The sequence below is a fragment of the Polyodon spathula genome, chromosome 49 (assembly GCF_017654505.1).
Source record: "Polyodon spathula isolate WHYD16114869_AA chromosome 49, ASM1765450v1, whole genome shotgun sequence".
NCBI lineage: Eukaryota > Metazoa > Chordata > Actinopteri > Acipenseriformes > Polyodontidae > Polyodon > Polyodon spathula.
Genome location: NC_054582.1, coordinates 1,804,010 through 1,830,902, shown reverse-complemented (window position 1 = coordinate 1,830,902; position 26,893 = coordinate 1,804,010). Strand labels below are relative to the sequence as shown.

General features: G+C 39.2%; 1 protein-coding gene across 1 annotated transcript in view; it reads right to left on the bottom strand.

Annotated features, from left to right (window-relative positions):
- Positions 1-26,443, bottom strand: part of LOC121306680 (GTPase-activating Rap/Ran-GAP domain-like protein 3) — an 80,061-nt gene extending 53,618 nt beyond the window's left edge. Inside the window, exon 1 of the mRNA XM_041238511.1 lies at positions 25,917-26,443. Within this exon, the coding sequence (XP_041094445.1) occupies positions 25,917-26,017 (101 nt within the window). The 5' untranslated portion in view covers positions 26,018-26,443. The remainder of the gene's footprint in view (positions 1-25,916) is intronic.
- Between the last annotated feature and the right edge of the window lie 450 nt (positions 26,444-26,893).

The following is a 26,893-nucleotide window of genomic DNA, read 5'->3' as shown; positions in this document are numbered from 1 at the left end:
GTTGCACAGTATCTCCATGATGTTTGCTGAAAGATTTTTAACACCTGCACGGGTTTGCCTTTTTTCACACAAAGTTCTATGCTATACTGCAAAACGGCATGCATTTCACGCAGAGTAATGTGTTAAATGAATGCAAAGGGTAGTAGAGGCTTCCTCACACAGCAGCTCAGAGCACAACTGCGTATTCAACCCATGCACGGGGCGGTCGGAAGATTAAATCCCACTTTTTGGTTGGAATTGCACCCCTGAATAAAGTGCACGCCAGATGCTTAACTGAGTTTGAAGAAAGGGCCTGTGATCAACTGCTGAAGGAGTGGAAGCCGTGCAAAACCCTCCGACAACTGACCCCCGTTTCCAGCAGCCTTCAGGTATTAGCCAGCACTGTGGGGTGTGGCCGGCCTCTGTGCACATCAATATTCATTTTAAAAAGCACGGCTGTAACAGTGTGCCTAAAGGTCTGTACAGCATTAACTGTGACCCAAGAAAGGCCAGCCCAGCTATTCTTCACTGTAGTTAAACGGGAGTATTCAAATTCCACACACTCAATGCAAATAAATAAAAAATAACACATCCCCTTCAGTCACTGAGGGCACAATCGTGTCACGTTTAGCTTCTCTGTATCTATTGTATATTGCATATATGTTTTGGCAGGCCATCTTCTCCAGTTCCATAGAGTTCACACAAACTGTTTTAAAATCTCAACATTTTCTAATTAAAAATCATGGCAGAAGGGGATATTCTGCTGGTTTGCAATAGACCGATCTCGAGGCAGTAAGAGGAAGGGGAATGGGATAAGGGAATGGGAATTTGCGTATAGTTGAAATAACTGAGCTCTCGTGCTGCTGCCTGTGCATCACGCGCTACGTTATTTTTCACCCTGCTTTCATAAAAAGAGCATTGAGAGCTTTAATCTGCCTGGGCGTCCTCTTAAACTGCACCGCTTTTAAAGTTGATTGAGGTTAATACTTTTCAATTTTTTTTTTATATAAAGTAAAATTAATTATGCAAAGAACAGCACTATACTAGGTGGTAGGGTGTTCAGAAATCAAGTTTATGAGCTTCAGAAATTACTATTTATTTTTTAATAATGCCAAGCTATATATAGGGGGAACTATCCAAAAAAAAAAAAAGAGGCTTGTGAAACACATGAGTCATTGTGGAAGGATCTGCCAATTACTTGACTATTATCAGCCCCTCTATCTGTTAGACTAGCAATAGGAAACGCTGCTTTTATATAAGTGTAGAATACACATCAGGTATGCAATTTACAGAAGAGATTAGATACGTCATGTAAGAGCAAGCGCATTTACAAAGGAGGTCATATGAGTTACAGTCTCTTGTCTAACCAACCCCTGCACAGTATATGGAATTAGATTCTGGGAGGTTTAACAACATGCATTTTACACAGCCACATTGTGTAGTGTTCATCATTTCCATCATTGAGGATACAATGCAAATGAGATAAGGTATCTGCCCTGGCGAAATGTTTTAATTAAATTACTTTGCTCCCATTATTTTAAACGCAGCCCTTTTTAATTTAGGTAGGATTTCAGACTGCTTCAGATAGACACTGTGGTAATTGCTAAATAGCCAGGAATGAGTGTCAGCTTCTGTACAGGCTACGTTAAATGTTTTCTCAACAGTATTAGATATTTCAGAAAGGCTAAGGAAGTTGAATATTTGGTGATTGTAAGACATTTTTCAGGGAGACTTTGCAACATCTTTGTGGCATTTTTGTTGAAGGAGGGCTGGAATATATGTTTGAACCCCCTTTGATCCTCTGCTCCCTCTCTTTGTCCCACAGTTAATTAGTACAGGTTTAATCTATACTATATTGTGTAAAAAAAGGCAACATGTGCAAACTACACAAATGGCAAATTGAGCTGTAACACAAATGTGGTCATTTAACAGTTATCTGCAAGTAATTTAATTGGCTTCATAAAAGTATTAATAAAAACTGTCTAGAGAAATAAACCACTAAATATGTATAAAAATAAATATATAAAATGAAGACCCTTTATCAATGCCATTGTGTTACTATACAAATATAATAAGCTATTCTTTTAACACATCAACACCAACAACACCTCGTATATTTCCAGTTAGCAAATGGCATCAATGGCTCATTTCTTTGGGGCTGCTATCATTGTTCTCCTATTATTGTTTTTATTTTCTTTCTTCTGTCTCGCTGCTGCTGAAAAGACATTCATGTTAAGAGAAACAGGTGAGAGAAAATCCATACAATAGTGCGCAAAACAAAACGCACCGTTCTCTTTACAGGAGCCAGTCGGTTGCTCCGTTTTCCAAACAAAACCGCGCTGATTAGGCTAAAAGGAAATCGAGTGAAAAGGACAACGCGACACGGTTGTGGTATATGGTGTTCCTTTTGTGCGAGTGAGAGAGAGCTTTTGAAACAGTCTCTGTGAATGTGGATAAATAATTCAGGTCCACCAAGCTATTTTGCGTCATTCTAAGGAACACCTATTATATCGCTCTTGTAGTGAAAAGTTATCAATAAAAAAAGTATGTGTAGATCGATACCCTTGTGATATTTCCCAGAGGGTTGCTACGGGTGATCCTTTTAAAATGGATTTTCAAACATGGACTTATAGGCTACTGGTTACCAGCTGCTTAATTTCTTAAGTCTACTGGTGAGTCTCAGATACCATTCCAGACCATTAGAAGCAATAGGTCAGTACCATATTCCTGGTCCAAGAATATAAACATACATATGTGTTAGCAGTATAATGATACACTATGTGTCCATGACCTGCATCCACAGTATGTCAAATATAATCTAATAACAAATGCCCATGCAGAGTTTTATCAACACCAAACAAGTTGGACCATGGTACCATGAATATGCTGGTTCAGCATAACTTTCTGGTCTTTCTTGTTGTCTGTAATGATTTTAGAATCTGCCTTGACGTGATCATAAACTTTTATTCCATCTGCAGCAGTGTGACGCTGTGACATCCACTGCATCCAAGTTATTCGGCACAGTGCATGGCACCTGCATGAACAGTTAGGCAGAAACTCAGTAAACCATTCAATAAAAATGGCTTTGTGTAAATAATTATCGTACGCTGTCAAAATGCGCTCATGTTTGAATACGTTAAACTATGCGCACAGAAAAAAAAAGAATACCCAGGACCGTTCAATGGCCAAGGACGCAGTGTTGGGGAGACCACACGGTAATGCATGAATGTAATCCAATTACCTTGTTCGGTAACTTGAAACTGGAAATGGTTCTAAACATCTACAGTACAGAATATAGCGGGTGATAATTGACACATTAACAAATATATATTTGTACTTTTTTTCTGAAGATTTTGTTGGTGTTTTATATATGTATATATATAGTTCACTTGTCTGAGTATACTTCTTTGTCAGAAAACAGAACTTGACTGTCCAGTTTGTTTGCATGATCCAACCACTGGCATGCTCATGTTACTATTTTATTTATTTATTTATTTTAACAGACTATGGGGGAAGGTTTCAGAACTATTTTTAAACCCATATGTGCCACCACGCATTGCAAATGCCAAATTGCTACAGAGTGTGTCAAATGCAAGCAATTCAACCAATCAGAGAAGGCGGTATGTGACGGCAAAAAGAACATTACCAGACACCTCCACGGTAAAGGGTGACCATATGGCTCTGTGTTCAGCGGGATAGTTCAGGCTTTTCAGCTCGCAACCCAATGCATTCTGGTATCTCTTACCTGTCTCAGGTAGCAGGACTACGCTTACCAGAATGCATCTGGGTTGTGAGTTGAAAAGCTTGAACTATTCCACTGAACACGGAGCCACAGGGTCAAGGGTTGAATTATTCTTCTGGCATAACGCATTGGTTTTTATCTCAGATCCCAAAACGACGGTACACGTTCAGCGTTTGCTGGAGTCGCTTATTTTATGTTTGGGTGCAGTATTGGATGTTTAAGATAGTCCCAGAGGAGCTGCAGGGTTGTGGGTTTCTAGTATTAGCCGCCTCCTCCGTTTGCTTCATGTACTGGATGGATAGTTACAGCCAAATCCAATTCAACCGTATGCATGCTTAACAACGACTGCACTTCTATAGTTTTATACAAGGCTGCTTCCAAATCACTATGCGTGTGCCAACACTATACTGTGAAGAGATATCATACGTCAACTTGAACGACATAATATTTAAAACGGCGGAACTCAGTGCTTTGTGCGCATATGTGTACTGTGTCTTTAATACAGCGGTATTCCACAGGCAGTAATGTATATACCCTGAGTCTATTTGATACTCTTAACCAACTAGAGATTCAGTAATACCTTCTGTTTCCAGGAACAGTCCGCATTTAAACGACTTCTAATGAACGAAACGATAGTGTAAAAGATCTTTCTCTGCTTAATATTCTTAAAGCTGGATTATTTCGAGCTGTGTGGCAAAAGCGACTGATGTAGTATTGCAATCACGTACAAAATAAACACAAAGGGAAGTAACACCACACATACAGCATAAATACGGTTTGTTTTATTTACGTGGTCTGCAACTGACCTGCTCGATAATTGGCACTCGCCATGACTAATATTATAATAATAATTAATAATATAATTAAAAAAAAAAAAGTGCACAAAACTACAGTAACATTACATTGTAATGTTTTGTTACAACGACGTTGTATATAATTATATATATTTATATATATATATATATATATATATATATATATATATATATACACACACACACACACACACACACACACACACAACACACACTAAATATGCAAGAGAAAAAACTAAATATATAATAAATAATAATAATAATAATAATAATAATAATAATAATAATAATAATAATAATAATGTTATTTTACCGTTGGGTGAAAGTCAGCAGTTTTGCAGAAGCTGTTTCCGCACTACACATATCCCCATACATGCGTTTATATCCAAAAAGAAAGAACAGTTCAGTTTTTTTGTTGTTGTTTTTTTTTTTTACTGGTGAACCACTAACATTCCTGATTCAGAATTTTTTTTTTTTTACAGGTTGCTGTCCCTCTAACTGCATTTATCAATGTATTATGTGTTGCCTTGTCTATAAAATTAATGTTGCATTGCTATTGGTTAGCCTCCCGAACCTGTGCAACTAAAAAAAAAAACCTAGTATTGCATGAAAAGGCTTCTGAGCGTTTTGACTATGCAGTGCACTGTTGCCACTGCTTTGACTCGAGTACCACATCCACAGCGCATACGTTGCAATGGAAAGCCTTGCCTTCCAACAGAGAATTATTAGAGCTGGCTGTTACACACACTCTCTCTCGCTCGCTCGCACACACACACACACACACACACACACACACACACACACACACACACACACGGCAAAGGCCGCCTCCCGCTGCAGTCTCAGCACAGAACTGCATGATGGGACTTGTAGTTATAAAATTCGTCAATGTCTGTGGCAAACCGTGAATAAAATCACAATAGAGTATGTTTTGTGGTTTGGAATAAGTACAGCATCGTCTAAAAGGAACAGCGCACCACAAAAGCATTACTGTAAAATGAGTTTCTGTGTAAGACGTTCAGTACATTTTTTTGTGCACAACGGGTTGGTTTACCATGTTTAAATTACATTACCTAATGTTGTTTTAACTCCTGTTACACACTCTCACTCCACCCCCCGAGGCTTTGAAGACACTCTGTCACTCAACTGAACTGCTCAGTTCCATACTTGTCACCTGCGGTCAGTAACTAGGGGTTAGAATGCCGTAACTCAACTGTTTGCTCAGCGAAGCAACAATTTAGTATACAGTAAATAGTTAAAAAGGAGAGCCCATCCCTTCTGTTTTTGTAAAGTGATAACATTTTAAAAGAAACGCCTCAAGCTAATATAGTCTACACAGACAACATTAAAACTGCACCTTTTAAAATAACAAAAACACGACGGGAATACGTTGGAAAGGGGTCTGCGTTATAACCTGTTTTCTTTCCAGGGCTGCATTGTTAATCATGTTAAAGTACAACCCAGAATAAGCCTCTCCTTGAAATTAAGTTTCATGCAAGTCAAATGGAATGCATTATTGAAGTGTACGCATCGCGTCAAACAGGGCGTTCCTTCAGCACAGATAAAGTAACAGCTTTCACAATTGCTGTCGCCGGCGCTGAGGAAGCTTTTTTGAAATAAAAACAAAGATAACTTTATACCCCAAATAACCTAGTTAGAAAACAAGGTCCCATGTTCCATGTGATTAAAAATACCACTCTGTGCATCTCTGCAGCTATGGTCCAGTGCTTAGAGAGCTTAATTCTGCCATACCCAATGAAAATTACTATACGAACTGTAAACGCATGAAAATCTCGCCCAGTACACTTCACAAAAAACGGCTGAGAAATTCATTGCAGCGCGTTTTTTTTTTTTTTTTTTTTTTTAATAGGAATATCTATGGTGGACAATGACAACGAAACCCTGCCAATAAACCAGACAATGAAACCGTGTTTCTGAGTATCTCGAAGTGCATAATGCATGGGCTGCAGTGAGCGGCTATCTAGTCAATAAAGTATATTGGTCAGGTCATCAGGTTATCTGGAGCGAAACAGCCAATTTTGACTGAAAATTGAGCTATTGAAGACACCGAGAAACACTTCGTTTGTCGTTGAATTAAGTTTCTTTTAGTATTTCGAAATTAATGTATTCATGTTCCCTTGTTTTGATTTATTTTATGCCGCCACCCCAATCAACTCGATCTATGCAAACCCAATTTCGTAATTATTTTTTTGTAAATCCATAAGTGCGTCTATAATTTATAAAACCCCAGCTGGGTTAATATAAAGTAACGGCAGCGGTATTTAGATCAGCCACTGTTTAGACCATTAAAATAGACTGCGATGGTTCTGTTTGAATGCAGTTTTTAAATCGTTCAAATAAACCATTGGAAAGCTGCATTGACAGGCACTGTCGTGAAAGCAGGGGAGCAGGTGGAAGGCTAAATGATGCGGTAGGTTAATTAATGTGTTTCGTTTGCCTCCGAGGATTTGCAAATGTTTGCATACACGTGTTGGCGGTCATGACACATCCCATTACACTGCGCTAAATTACCGGGGCTACCATAAGATAAATCCTTCCTGTCTCAGATTGTGAAATCCCTGTGAAACCCTTAATGTTTCATGATTATATAACACTGAATATTCAACGACTACATCATTGAATAACGCCAAGGTCACAATACCTTCCTCTATCGTTTGGGTAAAATACAGCACAACTGACTTCAATTTGTTGATCCATGCTTTGTTGTCAAAATTGTAATTGAATGCTCTGTATATTACATAACTCTCTATAACTTCATATTCCAGGCATCTTTACAGAAGCTAATTCTGGATCATGTGGATTGCCAAAACAGCAAGGCAATCTGTCACCCATCTCCCCATAGCATGTCTTCCTTGGATTTATTCCCTGGGAGAAGCTGATAAAATATGTGAAGGGACATTACCAAATAGGATAACATACTGTCGATACTGCTGAAAGAAAGCAATGCTTTTATTAAAGTCTTTTTGCCCTCTTACTGTAGCAAATAAAAACAAGCTGCGGGGAGACATGGAGGTATAGTTAATATATCTTCATCTATATACCACCATCATTTAAATATTAAATAAGGACCTGCCATTTTACTTACACAGACTGTTAGAGATGTCGCTTTCCTCCAAGCTTTGTCCCTTACATTCCTTATGTAAGCAATGGCAATATAGCACAACTAAGGCTACAACATTATTCTATTTTTTTCATATTATGATTTTTGAACATAAAACATATCAGTATTGTTGTGTTTTGTTAATAATGTTCCTTTTTTTTTTTTAAGAGAATTACTTGTGCAAAATACGGTACTGTATCGAGGTATAAAATGCTAGACAACCCATTATTTCCATAGTGAGTGACATCCCAATGCATTCTAGTTGTGTGGCAACGTGCCACAGTGACAGCTCAAGCAAGATTACTCTCAGCCAAATTGATCTTTCTTTTTTTTTTGTCTCACTGTGGAGGAGGTAGAGATGCTCATTCAATATTGAGCCCTTCTTCCATTAAAGATGAAGCAATTAGTAATTAAAATCAATTTTCCTGCCCTCAAGTAGATTTGCTAAATTATTATTTTTTTATCTTTGTAGCATAAGATTTATTTGAATTAGGAACTATGCAGGATTAAAACCACCTTCATAAGGTTACATAACACTCCAGTGTAAGGCTTGGTGCAAACAGGTCATAACACTTGTTGCAAACCAAAAGTATTGCAGTAAAATAAATCTGCATTTCAAGTACATTTCTGTTATTCGCTGCCTGCTATTAACTGTTTTACTATGGTTTTTTATTCTAATAAGTGCAATGTCTGTAGCATTATAGTGACACATGTTTTGACAGCACATTTGACTACATATAATGGAGACATATATGCAGCATGTTAACACTTTTCAAAGTGATCAATACGGTTATGCACTTACTTTACATAGAAGTTAGACACAGCAATAAAAACAGCACCAATTTCATCTTAAACGGCAACATGCCTTTTCCAATGGATGTCAAATGAAGGTTACCGCCAGTATTCACTGACACATTGCTGTCAAATTTGCAGGAATTCGTTTAAGGTTCAGCGTCTGACCTTAAAACGAATCCTGATCCTTTGCATATTTTACTTAAATGCTGTATAATCTATGGTACACTTTACATAACCAGTCCTGAAGTCTTCACCATTTATATAATCTAAGAAGAAAACTCTTGCTAAATTTAGATCACAGGCTCCCCTCTGCAAAAGCTTTTTCATGTTCTTTGTAAAAATAAAGGCTCGTAATCTCAAAATCTCATTGCTTTTCTCTGGCATGCAAACTCACACACACTCACTCACACACACACACAGAGACATCTTCCTCAGCCCCCCTCCCTCTCTCTCTCAGAAGACAGGCTTCTCAAAACCGTACATAGAGTCACTTGGCAGTTTCCAAACCCAGGTTTAATATTAATGAGCTGGGCATGGTTTTGCACATCTTGTGCACCATTAACAGGCTTCAAACTGTTCTCATGTCAAACCAATATTTTACAATGCCACCAAGTGGATGAAGGACAAAAACACAATGGATGCTCAGGCATGTTGAGCCCAAGAGCTTCTACTTTCACATGGGCCTGAGTCAAATCAAAGTCTATGGAGCACCACAGCTATATTTCACAATGGATATGGCGGCGCCATAATTTAGATTTAATCCAGAGGCTGAGTGAGAAGTTCTAAGACGTATGAATCAAGAATTATGATAATAATGTAACGTATCCAATATTGTTGTATTTTCACTGCATAGCAATAAATTTTGTTTTTTAATCTTTCATGGCAGGGTGTTGTCTCAACCAAGACAAAATGTGCTCCTACAGTCTTCATAGCCATAGCCACTCTGCCAAAGACCTTCACATAGCGCACTTGCCTATGCCTAGATATTTATTTATTTCAGGTGTAGTTCAGTTGTACTACCAGTTTCTGTATTGGTGCCAAATATACAGCAACATTAATTTAAAATATAAGTATTTAATCTTTAAATATATACTGCATATTTTACTTAATCCTGTTAAGCCCCTTTCACACTGGCATGATCTATCCGGGTCAGAACCTACCCGGGCAGAACCCGGTGTCATGCGGGTCGGGTATGTGATTTCACACTGTTTTTGATAATGCAGGGTTGACGTGGTAACAGACACGAGTAAACAATGCGTGTATCAGTGCCCCGGAAGTAGCTTCTCTGGATTGAACCATCTGCCAAATTTTTACTTATAGCAAATGTTTCTACATCCCTGCTGCAATCTGACTCATGCTGTGTCTCAATCAACACAAATATGTCTAAACAGAATAAACAGAAACGTTCCTTGCGGACGTGAAACCTTCACGCAGGCCCGGCTGTCTGTTATTGCGTCCGCTCATGAACGGCAGTCAAGTATTTTGTTTCGCTCACAACAGGGTCAAAGCGTGTCAACCCATATCCTGAGTGGGGTCACTGGAACTAGGGAAGGATTGCCATTGTGAAAGGGGCTTTAGATTCTTGTTCCTCGTAAAAGAGGCTTCAGATCTCTCGACCTCTCCCTAAAATGCTTGCAATATGTTGTTAAACACACACACACCCATAAAACACAGTTATATACATTATATATAAACACAAACACTGTGTGGGTGTCAGACATACTTCAGTTCAAATCAAAATATCGAGCTGGCTCTAGATTTGAAAGCTTTACACTTAGCTCAGTGTGTCCCAGTGCATTCCTTGTGGTAACTGGTGACTGACTGCCTACCAACAGCAAGTATGGACCACAAAACACAATGAATTACAAATGTCCAGGCTAAAAATAACATCAAATAACATATTCCTTTGGTTTCAGATTAAAAAAAAAAAAGTTAATCGAAAACTGTACTGTGGTAATACTAAAGGAAACTTAGAAAACTGCAAACTCTTGAGAGACAGTCTTTCAATGTTATACTTGTTCTTTTAGTATTCCTTCAGTTAACCATGTATCTGTACTAGGCAGACACATATTCAAACGTTTCCTAGCTGCTACACTGTAAACTAGCAGGGGAAACAGGGTTGCATTGCAGCTCAAGTGCTTTTTTAAACTGTCAGTATAAATGGACCATTCATTAAATGAAGAGAGAGGTATATGTAAACTAGAGCCACTCCAATAGGAATGCAAATACAGATACAGAACTAGGCATCTGTACAAGGAATTAAACACTTATGTAACGCAATACACTAGATATGAGATCTTCAACACCACTTAACTGAATCTATGCAGTATTGCGTATCTGCGATCAATATAGATTCGGTTTGATTAGTCTCCAATAGGTTATGTGTGTCTATGGGCAATTCAAGGTGTTTTTAATCTGAAACAGTACTTTAGGGAATGCAATGTATGTGTGTGTGTGTGTGTGTGTGTGTGTGTGTATATATATATATATATAACACACACACACACACAATTATATTGGTAATTAATTAGCTTAGCACTGCAGACCAATATACAGGTTAACTAATCTAATAAATTTATACTTGTAGTAATCTATGTCTCTTTTTACAAGACACTGAAACTTTATAATGAATGATACTAGCGTAGTCTTTCTGTAATGTTCCTGAAAGATTTACAAATTGCCCAGTTTCCGGTCGTATTTATTCATGGTAATAGGGCATGTTAGCCCCAGCAAATTGAACATACACTCTACAACTGCATTGAGAACTGCCAGCAATTTGGTTTATGCTTAGCCCACACAACCTTCTTTCGTATTTGTAGCTGATAATTATGGAACCCAATTATTTACCATTCACAGAGCTATTTACATACGGCTTCTTTATTAGTCTCCCTAATGTTTGTTACAAATAATATTCCTTCTGTTTTATGGATACATGTAAGGAATAAATTACCCTACAGGAAGTCTGTGAGCAGTAATTAACACACTGGAATTGAATATGTGAGGATTGTGCTGGGTGGTGCTATATTGCACTGCTCTGATGAGATTCAGGGGCTGATGTAAGAAAAGGCGCAGTGCAAACAATTGTGGCTGCAGAATCCAAATTGCCTAGCAGCCAGGCAATTATTTTGCACTGCGGCCTATGTAAGCTTAAGAGCAATGCAAATTACTCAACACGCACAAATAATGAGCTGCAGTCATGGTAACGAGGGTTGCAACGAGCGCCGCGTGTGCATCGGGGTATTTAGCGGCTGCACTTGCAGCCCAGAGGTGAGGTGAGTCAGGAGAGCAGAGAGCAGCAGGCGCTGTATGAGATTTGTGGAGCACGAAAATCAAACCAAACAAAAGGAAGGGTAGCAAAGTCCTCTTGGCGCACGGAAATGAGGTCACTCAGCATGAAATTGAGTTATTTGGAAAAGCCTCAGCCAACAGCAGTTATGCTACAAAAGAGGCCATATGGTTCGCTATAGTGGAGAAAGTCAACGCTGTCTGTGTTACCAGGAGGACAGTCAGCCAGGTGATGAAAAGGTGAAATTCAGCTGTTAGGTCTAGGATGACTTGTAGAGTGAGACGACAATGCCTTATCACCGCATCCTCCAGCACCCCAAACAAAGTGACCCTGGGCTTGAATATGGGGGGTCTTCTTCATCTTGACCTTCTCCTCCCAAGGTTTTCCTGCCTGTCCTCAACAAGAGCCAAGCGTCGCCGCATCAGGAACTGTACCACAGTTCTAACATTACTAACCCCTCCCATTGCTTATCCCACATTATTGCCCTTGTGATATAACAGATTGGCTTATGAGTAACAGCCTTACAAAAAAATAAATGCTGCACGGATAGCATGGGACGATACCACGTGCTAAATGGATAGGATTGGTATTTACATCAGTAAGAAAAAAGAAACATTAAACAAATGCAGTATGCCCTAGGTCCACTAGGGGCAGAGTGTTGCATGGTCACCCTTTGGTGTACCAGCTGTACTTGGAGAGACGACATTGTTTGAGGGGTGCGTTACCGGCAAGCCTTCCTGTTTCCCTACACTTACTATCACAGGAAAGATGCAGCAAATGCTTCCTCGTGTTGTGCGGTTCATCATTCACTGTAACACAAGCACACACACTCAGACATGCCTACAGATTTAGGATTACTAAGAGTTTGAAACTATCCAGAATTCTGCACAGGCACCGGCTTCAATTGATTTTCTTTTTTTGTTTCTCTTTTTTGCTTGTTTGGCTTCAGCATTTCTGATTTATTCCACTGGTAATCCCAGATGTTTTTTGGATGACATCTGCAATAGGGCTAGAAAGGCCAATTCGATTCAGTCTCTGCTCCCTGGGGGAACTCGGGGCAATCACTGGCACACGTTCCCTGTGCTTGCAGAGAGTCGAACAGCAGGAACAGTAACATGACAATGAAGATTAATGGATTTAAATGCATTTCATTTTAAAAAAAACTGAATTGTCACTGTTAGCAGAACCCGCTCCGGGTATTAGAAGCAAATGGAGTCCAATCCCTTTTTGGTTTTCAGATGGTAAAGCTGGTTTCCTGTATTAACATCTACCTAGCATTCGTTTCTCATTTTCAGGTGATCCTGGGCTGACACCCCCACAGGTCTGAACTCTTGGGCAGACTTGTTAAGTGTTTCTTAGATAGACCACACTTGGTAAGAACAAATCCTAACTTGTTAGAGACAGACATAGTTAACAGTTCAAGGGATACTTTACTTGTGTGCTCTATGTGATTCTATGATGTTGTTTCTATTTAGATAAGCATCTGTCAAGCCTACTAACTGGTACAGAAAAAAAAAATACTGAAAAGAGGCAGTGAGGTGGGGGGGATGCATATTAGCGTTACACAGTGCACTGAGGCCCACAGATGGTGCATTGTGTACCGAAGCCTGTGTAATGCGAATAACACATAGCAGTCAACCACTCTTGTCAGTGGCAAACTGGTTTTGTAGCAGGGTTCAGACTCTCATTTGGGGACACCCGCTCTTGCCAATGTAGAAATACGGATTATTTAAAATACAACACACACACACACACATATCCCTGCCTATTACTTTAAATAGTATTGCTTCTACAGTCTGACCATAAGTTAAGAATCATTCAGACAGCCCGAAACAGCCGCTGCTTTCATGTAACTCTCTGTGTGTACAGACCACTAAAAAATTCAGAAATGAGTCTCACTCACAGACACAGACTGGAGCTTTCCAGTGACAAATAAATATTTGATCACCCAGATTCTCTGCCAACTGAGCTGTGGGGTCAGGTTTTAAAAGCCAGCTCATCGGCCAGGAGATTGTGGGTTCCAATCCCAGCTCAGACTAACCTTGAGGAAGCACCTTTCCTTCACTCCAGACGAACATGCAGGACTCCACTGCCATCAAGACAGCAGTCTGACTAGCCAACCTAGCAGGGTCTCCCATTGCATAGCAGTTTACTCCCTTCCAGGTTTTACTATGAGTTTAATAAGACACACCTGATACCTATACACTGTGGCTAATCAAGCGCCTATTAAAACCTGGAATGGGTGAAACTGCTCTGCAATAGGAGTCTTATTTCCACACCTGTCTAGTTGCTTTCAAACCAAAACCAGGACACTTCTACTGAGGGAACCATTCAGTGTGAGCTGCTCATATCCCCATATCACAGCAATGGGCACAGACCTCTGAGCGAGCGAGAAGTGTGCTGAGTCATTGCTTGCTGCAGTCCTGTAATATTGTCAATCAGCTGCATATCTGTAGGACCTTGCTTATTAACTTTAATCACAATGATAATCGATAGGCGCCTGGATCACCAGCCCCCTCCCACTTCTCAAGGGTGTCCCTGTCCACCCTGCTTCTTTTTATCTCTATAACTACTACAGTATATACTGAAATGCCATGCATGATTATTAAATCAAGTGGTTTCTATTTACCTTCCAGTTATCACTGCTCCATAATAGAGTCGGATTTCTTCATATCTTATCGAGTTGTGCATGTGTGGCTGGTTCTTTGATATTAGTCACATGCACGGAGTTGCTTTGAAGACAGAAAGGGTGTTCAATGTGGAAAGTTCCCTTATATGCCCTTGGGCACAGACTGTGCAATTGAACACCAAAACATTACCTTCAACATAGAAAGTAATAAACAACCATTTTAATTTAAATGCATTTCTATCAATGCTGTGCAGCTACGGGGATGAAAAATGAAAAAAAAAATGCGCCGCCTATGAATAGTGTAGGCAAGCACGTATCCAGTTTATTACTTGTCTGAAGCAATCAATCCCTACAGCTATTATGATATAATGACATCTCAGCGCCCCACCTGACAATTTTGTGACATTTGACTTTGCCAAACAATGAGTCATCTGTGGAATTCTAATGGAGTCTTCGGCTCTTGTTTTAGTGTTACAATCTTGCGGGTACGTGGGATGCAAATCCTGCTCTGTCAACATTGGAAATGTGATGCAACATGCTCATAGGAACTAAAAACAGCAAAGACTATTTGTGATGGTTCTTTTTAAATGAATGCATTCATTTCATTTCAGTAACAGTCTATCCTATATATATATATATATATATATATATATATATATATATAGAGATATAGAGAGAGAGAGAGAGAGAGAGAGAGAGAGAGAGAGAGAGAGAGAGAGAGAGAGAGAGAGAGAGAGAGAGAGAGATGAGGTTAAAACCATGAATGCAGATGTACAACAGTGGCTAAGCCTCCAGCTTGTGTGCGTGCTCTCTGATTCCTGCCCAACATCTGCCCTGTTACATTAACTTAATATGAAAGTTTGTTTCCTTATATTTATTATAATGCAGTCAGGCAAGATCAATTAGTGCTGCTTGGAAATGAACATTTCTTATAAAAACAAATCTGTCTGGCAGTTTAGACAACTCCTCAATGTATTTGACCTCACCTTTTTTGTTTTGTTTTTACCCTTAAATGCAATGTTAGTTGTGGGAGTTGTTACACTCCCACAGAGAAAAACCTAAATAAAACAAATGCCATCATTTTAAACAGACAATGCAGTTACTTGATAAGTCCTACTTTTGTGAAACTTTGAGAAACACGTTTTCAGTCTGTGAATAGCAGATAGCAGGTTCCTGCACTGACCAGAATCTATAAACACTGCTTGGTGGGGATTGATACTTTGACCCTTGAAGGACCAGTTTTAGACTGCTGTACCTTGACACATGTGCTGTAAAACCAATTGAAACGGAAGAACATTTTGGTTTACAAATACTTGCAATTAGCATTAATAAACCCTGGTATTTCTGAGCTATTTTACTACAGTATGCTATGCTAATATTTTTCATATGTCCTGCATTAGGTCTGAAATTCCTTTTTTTTTATTGTTTCAGAAACTTAAAACAACTTGAAAGGCAACTTTGCTGTGCCTCTGCGTCATTAGTTTTCGGATTACAATGAAGTGCTTCTCTGCACCTCTGCCTTTTCCATTCATCATGTTTCCAATTGCTCTGTATCCCCTTAGGTGCGCAGCTCCTCTGAATCATGGCAGTAAATCAATCGAATACATCCGCACTGAATTTCAATCAATCCCAGCCTAATCTGCTCAAGAATTGCCCTGCTTGCAAGCACAGCTGTCCACTCCAAAATACATACTTTATATGGCTGCAAATACTAAAGGCAAACCCCAGAGTGATCTCTGATAAGGCTAGTTTTTTATTCTTGTGACGGGTGATTTATTGCATCCCCAAGGCTCTTTGCTTCACAGCTATTAAATGCTGCTGTTTTTTTTCTGTTCTCCATACTGCCCCCATCTGGCAGTGACTGACACTGCACATACTGGTGCTGGAATCAAATGACCAGTTTTCGTTCAGCTGGTAGTTGTGCAATCATTCAGCTCGCCACGTTGAGCAGCTGGCTTTCTGTGCCCTGGGGTTCCTGGTTTTGAATGATGACTCTTTTCTCCTCCCTCCTCCAAGAAAGAATCTCTACAGTATCTATTTAAACAATTCAACAGGTTGCGGTCATTCCTTTAGGATCTGCGACACAATGGCCATTTATTTCTTTCACTCATTCTCTGGCCAACCTTTATCTAACTGCCCAAGGCCTTATATATCACACAGTCAGACACGTGATACGACAGTGTGTACCAGGAACTGGGTCTATTTTATTGATTTAAAGTGAGCAACGCATCTAAAAAAAACCATTGGCCTTCAACTCCACCAGAATCCCTGTGCTGTATTCCCAGCATGGAGCTCCGTGATAGAGCAGGGCTAGAAGCTTGTATCTCCCGCAGTTTAGCTCATTAAAATGATCTTGTTTGCAACGAGGTCCACACACTGACCTTATCAGATGGTCGCACCCAGAGTTTTGCAAAACTGTGGCCCGATAGCTAGGACCGCTAGGATGACAATGTCTTATCCTTATCCGTCGAGTCTGTGCAGTGACCTGATTAAACTCCAATACCGGGCTGCTGACGAGACAGAACCCCACATCCCTATCAGTCCATCTGGGTGATACGCTGGACCAGAGGATAACAAACAGATAAGCTCCACACCCAATAACTCAAAGATGAGCTCCCTCCTCTTCCACCAATACACATCTGAGCTACACACGCATGTGCTTCAACCAATACACTGATATCAAATGCTGAAACACCAGGGTTTCATAAATAAGATACTTAAAACCTGACTGACCTCAGTCCATTGTTGCTATTGAATTGCATATCAACTCAAGAGACAACATATTAATGAGTTAATCAGTGAGAAGATTTTTGTGTATAGGACAACAGTACATGTGTACAACAGTAACATGTGGAGAAAAGACCTCATTATTGAGAACAAATATTAAATACACAAAATAAGCATTTGCAGCCCGGCTAACATGAAAAGTATATTTGACATGCAAATTCTCTAAAGGTTTAATCACTGGCACAAACACACCTATTTTCCTTTAGAAAGGCAAGCTGTTGTGTTTCCTGGCAAAAGCCTAGTAAAGTGTAATGAAACACAGTGCACTTGTAGATTGATATGAAGACTAATCTCTCGCGTGTGTGCATCACAGTTAGGGTTTTGCCACCTGGGGCTTGTGCAGCATCATCGAACAGGACATGCATCGCCAAGTTCATTTACAGGTAGTAAATCACAATTACATCTCTTTAAAAAACTATTTGTGTAAATACACCCCACAGAACAGTACCCCCATCCCTTCTACACCCTGTACAGACACATCTCCAACCCCCTTATAGTTACCCCACGCATTCAAATAATTTATCTCCACATGTGTTTATCACCGGGCTATGGCAGACATGTGAATAAAACAAGCTTCTAGCTACTTTTACATGAAAAAAACATAAATAATTTTTAAAATATATTCAATTTCAAATGTTTTTTTTTATTTTTTTTATTTTGTGAATCCAGTGAAATTCTTCTCCCTCTTGTGGTTGACCTATGCTACTACAGGCATTCGAATTTTACTTTTGGGGAGCGAAAATCTTAAAACTGTAAACAAAAAATATATTGTTTGAAATCACATTGTGTTTTTCATTCAAGAATATTATTATTATTATTATTATTATTATTATTATTATTATTATTAGGTCATTTAGCAGGTGCTTTTATTCAACATGACTTAGAGACTAGGGGGTGAACTATGCATCACAACTTTTTTTATTTTTTTTTTTTACATCCAAAGGACGGAGCACAAGGACTTTAAGTGACTTGCTCTGAATAATATAATTGTGCAAACATTTTGCATAAAGTACTGTATAAATACCAGCTTTTCTTCTTAGTTAAAAGATGTTCATATTCTTTATTTCATTCTATTTTAGTTCAGCCTCCTGTCTAACACAGTTCATTGCTCACATTCTTCAAAGTGGCTTCCTCCACTTGCAACACTAGCGGGTTATCGGCTTCAAGTCCGGTACAGAAAAATCTTAATAGATCCATCTTTAAAAGATTTTCCAAGAAATAACATTGAAATCTGCATCACAACATCTGACCAAAGAACTGTGATCAATATATTTTTCAGAAGAGGCCTTTGAGCAGTAAAGTGCCTGTGGCGCTGAACACAGCGGTCGATTCCTTACGGGCCATTTAACAAACCCATCATGATCCAACTAATGCTTTGTCTTCCAGCCACTGTAGTGCTGCAGCAGAATGAAAACCCCTGGAGGAGTCAGTCAACCACACCCTGATAATCCAATCAGTCTCTGAACCAACACACAAAGAGGGGGTTTATTTCCAGTGGCCTCGGTACAGGTGGCTCTTGGTTTACACAGATTAACACAGCTCTTGTAAATTACAGTATAGGGGAGTTACAAACCTCACCAAACACAAACAATTCAATTCTTGACAGGTGCCTGTAGGAAAAAGTAGGTCACGCTGCAATCCACAGCATGTAGAATTGCACCTCACTACAAACACCAGACCTCGGTTTAAGATTCTGCAACCGCTACACATACCAAGTCTAGCTCTGTCACTTTTTCCCTGCTGTCAGGTCACTATGGTACACAGGCTTCCAGCGAAGCTTTCTATTTTAAAATGCCTCCTCACTTTCATAAAGCTGTCCGTGGTTTTGGTCCTGCCTGTTCGTGTGAGTAATCTGTCCCTTTCAAACTGGCCTGTAGGCTAGAGATCTGCCCATAACGTTTTCTTTGTAATTCCAAGAACTTGAATAAAACACTATGAAGCTCCTTCACTTTGGAACTCACTTTCAGCTTCTACTTTAAGCTTCTAAAGATTCTATCTGTCCTTTTACTGCCAAGCAATTAACAGCAGATTTTTTAAGTGCCCAGGGATGCTTGAACACAAAGGACGCTATTGAAATGAAATTGGTACAGCATAACATGATAGGATGATCAATTGGATGGCTAAGTGCCTTCCGTACCAATACCATCCACTTGGGACCATCCCATGCACTGGGGACCATCTCATTCACTGGGGACCATCTCTTACAATCAGAGTTTAACCATACAGTGCAGGACCGGATTAGGACATAGTCCATGGTGGATCAGCTGCAGGGCTTCATCATATATGTGCACTCCACGTTTTGTCACAATGTCCCAGGTTCTGTTATACATCGTATTTAGAGGTAGTAGTTGCAGATACAGGGTTGGAAATACGACTCCCACTGCATAGCAGTTTGATCCATTCCTGATTTTCCCATGAGTTTAATAAGACACACCTGAGCTTGTTACAGATACACTGTGGCGAATTAACACCTGGAATGGAGGAAACTGCTATGCAATAGGAGCCTTATTTCCATCTCCGAGATATTGACCAGATATTGAATAGATGTAAAGAAGCTGTGCTAGATCTCTGCTAAAATTTTTTTTTTTTTTTTTTTTTTTTTTTGCAAACTATTCAACTGATCTAAACAGTAGGAAGAGCTAAATCCCACCTCTGTGTAAATATTTAACTTCCATCAATCCTGGCATTTTACTTGTTTCAAAAGACAGAAATACAGGAAAGAGCCTCGCAAACACAGCTAGAGATGCTGCTTTCCACAAAGTTCATTTTAGTGGTATTTAGACCTGCCTTTTAATCAATATATAGTCTCCCCTGTGTGATATCCTGCACGCCCATAGCCAGCTATCCAGTACTGCTCCTGTGTCATTTAATTATACCATTGAAGATTAGAGCCTAGGCATTTGATATCTGTTTAATGCATGATGGCGTATACTTCTAATGAGTGTAAACTCCTATCTTGCACTCTTCAATATCGCCCTTGTTTTCCTGTCCCATTTTACCCGGTTGTTAGGCAGACCTCAATAAAGACCAACTCCGCTGTGCTTTGTTCTGTGAACTTTTATAAGCTGTTTGACAGCGCATCCTTTGAAGAAAAGAAACCAATATAATTTAATCAGTGTAACTATTCAGGCTCAGTATGGTTTCTGTAATATGCTGGAAGTGGGAAATGCTACAGCACTATTGCAGTTTACAGAACACGAAAGCTAAAAACCTAGCAGTGTCTTTAATACAGTTACGTGCTGTATATACATAACATTAGCGCCAAGCAGCTGTCAGAGGCTGAATCATGTCTGCAAGCGATTGCAAGCAATTTACACCTCTGCTGTAGTCCCAACCCTGCCGATAAAATGGCTGAGAAAGAGGCATTCATGAATAATATTCTCGTAAAAACATAAACTGTGGATTACGCTGGCTGATCAAGTACTGTACTGGAACATACAGATTAGTAGGGTCAGCCTTGAGCGAGCGAGTGAAACGCCCTCACTATAAATTTGTATTGCACTAGCATAGTAGCCATTTCTATTACACATATTAAACAGTACATGCAACCTGCATGCTGGAAAACTGATTATGAAAACGACAAGGAAAGACAGCAGTATAATGGTACACAGTTAGAATACAGATCTCAGATTGGAATACTACTTATTACAGATCAGTTAACTATGGGAATGCAATCATTCTAAATAAGTTAGATATGATTTTGTTACGAAGCCACTTTGATCTGTCATACATGATGTACCCAGCTTCTCGGTTTACACCGCATTCTTATATATGTCTTTCATTGGAATTGCTGCATCTCTCTAACCCTGTGACCCCTGGAAAAGAATTGCACTTGACACAGGGCAAGAAAGGTCACGGCTTCAATTACCTTTTTTTTTAACAATGGAATAGAGAGTAGTGGCTTTCTTATTGGACGGTCTGGTTCAGATGTCGCCTATGTAACGAGGTTGCAAATCTACCTTTGATAGAGGACTCAGGTTGACCGAGTGCAAGTTTGTTATATGATGTGGTAGCAACTCATTTTAGAGCATATCAGTATTATTATTATATTAATACCATACCGACACAACACTTCACAGAGAAACAGACAGCCCTGGAGTCACGGTAAATACAGTGTCACACTTCATAGCCATTTTAGAACTGATCTAAGGAAGAGTTACTTGGCTCCATATTCGTGGAACCAGCTACTGCTAGATTTTGCAGGATTTTAATATATAAATTAGAACAGATGTTAAAGACATCCTCCCCCCTTGCAACAAGTCCCAGTTAACTTCATGGTACATAACAAACAGCTGCAGGGGGGGGAGAGATTTGTTTGTTGTCTGCATACAAACGATTATAACTGCCGCTTTTAACCACTTGGAGCAGGAGCTGGAATAGAATGCTGACCCCTGTAGGTGAAGCGAGGTAATGGTATTGAAACGCTACCCTAGCAAACTAGTCAAGTCTTTCTGCAGTGTGTTAAACTTACTATGGGGCCGTACAGCAGCCAGATCTACCCAGCCTCCATCAGATACATGTAGCACACTGCTGTGTTTTCACTGAGCACCAGTTGATAACCCAGATGTCCATGCTGAGAATGATGACTGCACACGTGAGCTATGACCATCTGTGAGTAGATTTCTTGTTGCACCAATGCTGCCTATATTAACAGTACAGGTCCACAGTGTGGTAACAGTGTGAAATTAAACTTGAGACCTGCCGTTTTCTAACAGACTGATCTGTAGGAATAAAAAGCTTGAAGCATCTTGCCCTATACGTTGTGTCTTGTTTTTTCACATTATAAAAAATGTTGCAGTTGCTCATGGTTAGAAATGCACAGCAGCTCTGCTCCCAGTTTGAGAAATAAGCCCCTTGTTTCATAAATTGTCCCTCTCCTATAGCCGCACGAACAACTCCGAAATGAAGCCTACAAACTCAGGTGAGGCTTGTTCATGCTATGATGTGTGATCAGTTCTGAGAAGATTTAGCAGGACACTTGGTCATTTTAATAAGATACATTAACAAGGGGAGTTCTTGAACCCAGGATGCAGGGTGCCGGGTGCAGGACTACTGTACATTTCTAACCTTGAAATACCCTATAAGCTCATGGTACTCTGTATTGGCATTTCCTGTCAAATGATATCAGAATAAAAAGATATTTTGAAAAAAAAAATCCCATGCGTTGTGCTTTTCTGAGCTACATCACAACTGAATTTGCAGAGGTCATGCATCAGCTGGCTGTGCCTCAGGACCTAGTCTACATAGAGCACCACAGCACGGCTATACTTAGGGTAGAGGCTCCTAACACAAGGTCATGTTATGTGTAGTTTCCTCAAAACCAGACAATCGTTTCAGATTTCCATTTCGTTAAATTTGGTCTAAGAGTTTTTGAACATATTGTAAATCCCACCCAATCAAGCCACATGGAAATGTCTTCTTAACCCTACACTATGAACGTTAATGACCATCTCCTTTGTTTTCTTACCTGTTGAAGGTATGGGCTCAATGAATAAAGATATCTACCTGTGTTATATTTAGCAGACAGTCAGTTACCTGGCTTGGGATGAGCATGGTCAGTATTAAGGGTGTCAGTTTCCAATTTGTTTTAAACATAGTGGAAATATTTGAAACCAATCAGAGAAGCCACAATGAGAAGGTTTCATTTCACTTATAAATAAATGATTGCAATATTTCTTTGCATGTTTCTTGCGTTAAAATGTATTAACACCTATAGTGAAGATGTAGATAAAAGTGTCTACAAGTGTCTTGTAAAAGTTGAGCACAGTATGTCTGCATGATATTTGTGAAATTGCACCATGCTATTCCCAGGATTATAGGATTATGCATTTACCATATTTTACCATGGTTTGCCATGTTTGTTTTTTTTTATATATACTTTACCAAACCTTGCTATAATTGACCATGCTTGCCTATGCTTTAGCATGCTTTCACTATGCTTTATTACACTTTGCTATGTTTTTACTATGGTAAGCTTGCATAAGGGGCAAGCATTGCTAAATTCATGTATATGCAGCCCAACAGCATTTGTGTTCCCGTCACGTCTTTCTGGGGTTTCCCACCCACGCAAATGCAATTCCACATTTACAGCTCTGCCCTTGCAGCAGGAATGGACTTCTCCAGATGGTTTGCAGATTAAATATAGGCTGAGGCAATCCCCTATAGAGCCCTGTCATCTCGCATCTACTCAGCACTGAGCTGATCCATCATGACATGGAAGCCACTGAGCTGTTTGTATACATGATCTCCTGGAAGGCCTTTGAGACTCCAGGCCTCTCAATTAACGTCATTGAAAAGGTTAAAAAGGTCAGTCCAAGCCGACAGCACGCACATGCACACACACACGCACACACAGTGTTAATGAGGACTTTACCCTGACTCCCGGACTGCAGATCTCTAAAGTCTAGAGAAGGCTGGGAGAGTAGGGGATCAACACAATAATACAATAATGAAAGGTACAGGGGCTAAAGGAAATACTGGTGCATTTGAAAATTGAAATTTGAAGTTGAAATTGGGTAATTTTGTATATGTTTTCATGTTTTTTGAGCATTTTCCACCCCTTGTAGGTTTTGTATTTCCATTAAAGTAATGAAACTGTTTAATACGGACTCTCGCAGAGAAATGCAGAGAAGTGTTAACAAGTGTCCGAGATACTGCTTTAATGATATTATAATAACATGCTGTGTTTTTGAGTATATAGCCAGTCAGGGTTAGACTGTTTACCTACTGTTTATTTTTTTTTATTAAAGACTCATTCACACGTCATGTGTTACTGGCTCCCTACCTGTATCTGATGTTCAATTGCAATCCTTCTGAGTCATTCTAATGCCAGCTGCAATTCAGTGTTTAACTTTTGATTTTGTCCAGTGTTCGGGTACTTTCACTGGAGTTCAGGGTCAGCTCTTCTGTTCCAGCTGCCTGCCAAAGACACACTGCACAGAATGGAATCTTGTCTAACTCTAGTTTCCTATAGTCTTGCTGGCTGCTGTTAACCCGAGGGTGCTGGCCCTTACACACACTTTGGCTGATGGCTCTTACACACACTTTGGCTGATGGCTCTTACACACACTTTGGCTGATGGAGCTTACATTTCTCCATACTGTCCTTGCTCTTCATTCCTGATGCGTACACTCCTGTTGTGGGCTTGTTCTGAAACCTCCACTTGATACTGTGAGCCAGATGTGAGCATACTGTACATGAAGCAGTGGGGGGTTACGGGTGACATACTGTTGTACAGATAACATGTTATAGGAAACGCTACTGAGTTAAGTACTGTCAAAGCCATATTTCAGCACTGTGCTGGGAGCTACGCCTTAGCCATTGTTTTGACCAGTTAGTGGATTTTGTGCAGTTATGTCTCCACCTAGTGGTGAAAACACAGCCACTAAATACAGTTTCTAATGGACTAGATTACGACCGATAATGAGATACACTATACAGTATTTGATGCTGAATGGAAAAGGTTTCTGAATAAAGATATCTTTAAAGGAATTTCTAAAAACATGATTATAATTATGCATCTTTATCTTATCTGTCTTATTCTGTGTGCACCAACACATAGCCACAACGCTGCTTTGCATGACTCAAAACTTAAATTTCAATTAATTTCAGTTTTACAGAATTATGATTAAATACAGTACCCCTGTATTGTTTTGTTAACCGCGGTTTCTGGCTGTATTTTTGGTTTTATTTTTTATTTTTTTATATAGAATTGAATAAGTCACAGTATATTTAGTTTATCTATGCAAGTAAACGCGTTTCACAGTACTTTGCTCACAGTTATCTTCTCCGGTCCCCAGAGGACAGACTATTAACGCAATGTGAGAGTCATTTATGTAGTTATTATGAGGCTCAGAAATGTGTTTAAAAATACATAAAAGACAGAAACAAGCAGCATCATTTGTTTCCTACAGGAAGTTCACAGTAAGTGCAGAGTTTACTAATACAGTAGACTACACCTGTGTTTACAACACATTATTATTATTATTATTATTATTATTATTATTTAATAATATAATATTAACATTTAATATTATGTATACAATGTTTATGTACAATTGTAGCAATAATAATAATAATAATAATAATAATAATAATAATAATAATAATAATAATAATAAGTATTATTACAGTATGAAGTGTGCCAAGATGCTTAGTGCATCATCGTATGTTTCTTTTAAATGGAGGTCGGGGTACAAAACAAAGCCTTTTTTTCATTCTTAATAATATCACAGCTCCTAAGCTAAGGGTTATTAAAACGTTGTAACACAGTAGCGCCAGTGCTGTTTTCTATGCTTTGCAAATGCTCTCAGTTCCCAAACTAACACGGTGACAGGACACAGTGTTTACCAGCTGCATAGCTGACAGCGTTTTTCATGAGACTGGCTCCTGGTCCAATTGCAGCATGTAACCGGTGAGATGTGGGCAGCAATGCGCGCAACTTGGACTGGCCTCACACAGCCCGGGTACATTATGGCTGCAACATTCTGTTGAGTACAAATTAAAAAAAAAAAAAAAAAAACATTGCCAAGTTCTAACAATGACGTATTAGGCAAACACCTTGCCATATATAGTGAAGGGACAGCAAATGACCATTACTACTTAGTAAAAAAAAATAGCCCTAAATCATTAAACTGTATGATAAATTCAAAGTCAGTGCTGTGTTGGTGCAGAATACTGTACACATAGTCTAAGTGATTGTCAGGGTCTAGTAAAACAGGCAGGATAGTTTGACAGTAGTATAATACAATAAAATAGCATACCTCCTTATTTCAAAGCTGCAGCCCTTTCTCAGCAACATCGCTCTCTTTCTCATTATAATGGACCTTTCTTTACCGAGGTATATATTGATATCCGAATTCATGAGTGCAGCCACAACCTAATTCCAGAAACTCGGAAATAAATTGATCCTAAAACAAGGGCAGGCGGTGACTGCAAAGCTCTGCAGAAATGACCCTGCCGTAAAAAAAAAAAAAAAAAGTACAATATTGCAGTACAAAAAATTGAAAACGAAACATACAAGCGACCGGCAGACGTTCTCTTGCAAATACAAAAATACACGAGAAAAAAGAAAACGTCCAGAGGTGGAATTAAATATAGTGTCGGAAACCGATAAAGAAGAGAAGTCCATCGACACTGACTGTGGTCTTATTTTTGTGTTTCTTTCAGGGAGATGCGGTCGGTACCTGTCCAGTCACAAATCCAGTTATCTGTCTTATTTTTTTCAAAAGTAATCACCTGAAACGAGAGTCAGCATACAGTCAGTGCTCAATACTTCACAGTGGAGTAGATACACCACCACTCCTTCGACAGCCGTCAACAGATTCTGCTAGGTCCTAAAGCCGGTAAAATATGGTACCGGAAAATCACTTAAATACTGTAAAATGCGTACAAATCTGTTTAATACCAATAACCTAATAGCATAGCCGTTTTTTTTTTTTTTTTTTTTTAATAATATTAAATGTTTACTTTTCCTGCCAAATGAATTTGTACAGTTCCCAATGGTTTGGCACCACTGCAGGTGTTGTTAAAATTCCAATTTATTTTAGCAGATGGAACTAACTAAACATATCTCTAAATCATTTCACAGTTTCTGCCCTAAACCCTTAATATATTTCTGTAGTCCGGAATGTTATATAAATGCACGGCATTAATTATTCAACAAGCCAATCGATCGAGTAATGGGATTGCTTGAGAGGGAGCCTAAAAAACAACGCATTGAGTAATTTTAAGTAATGCG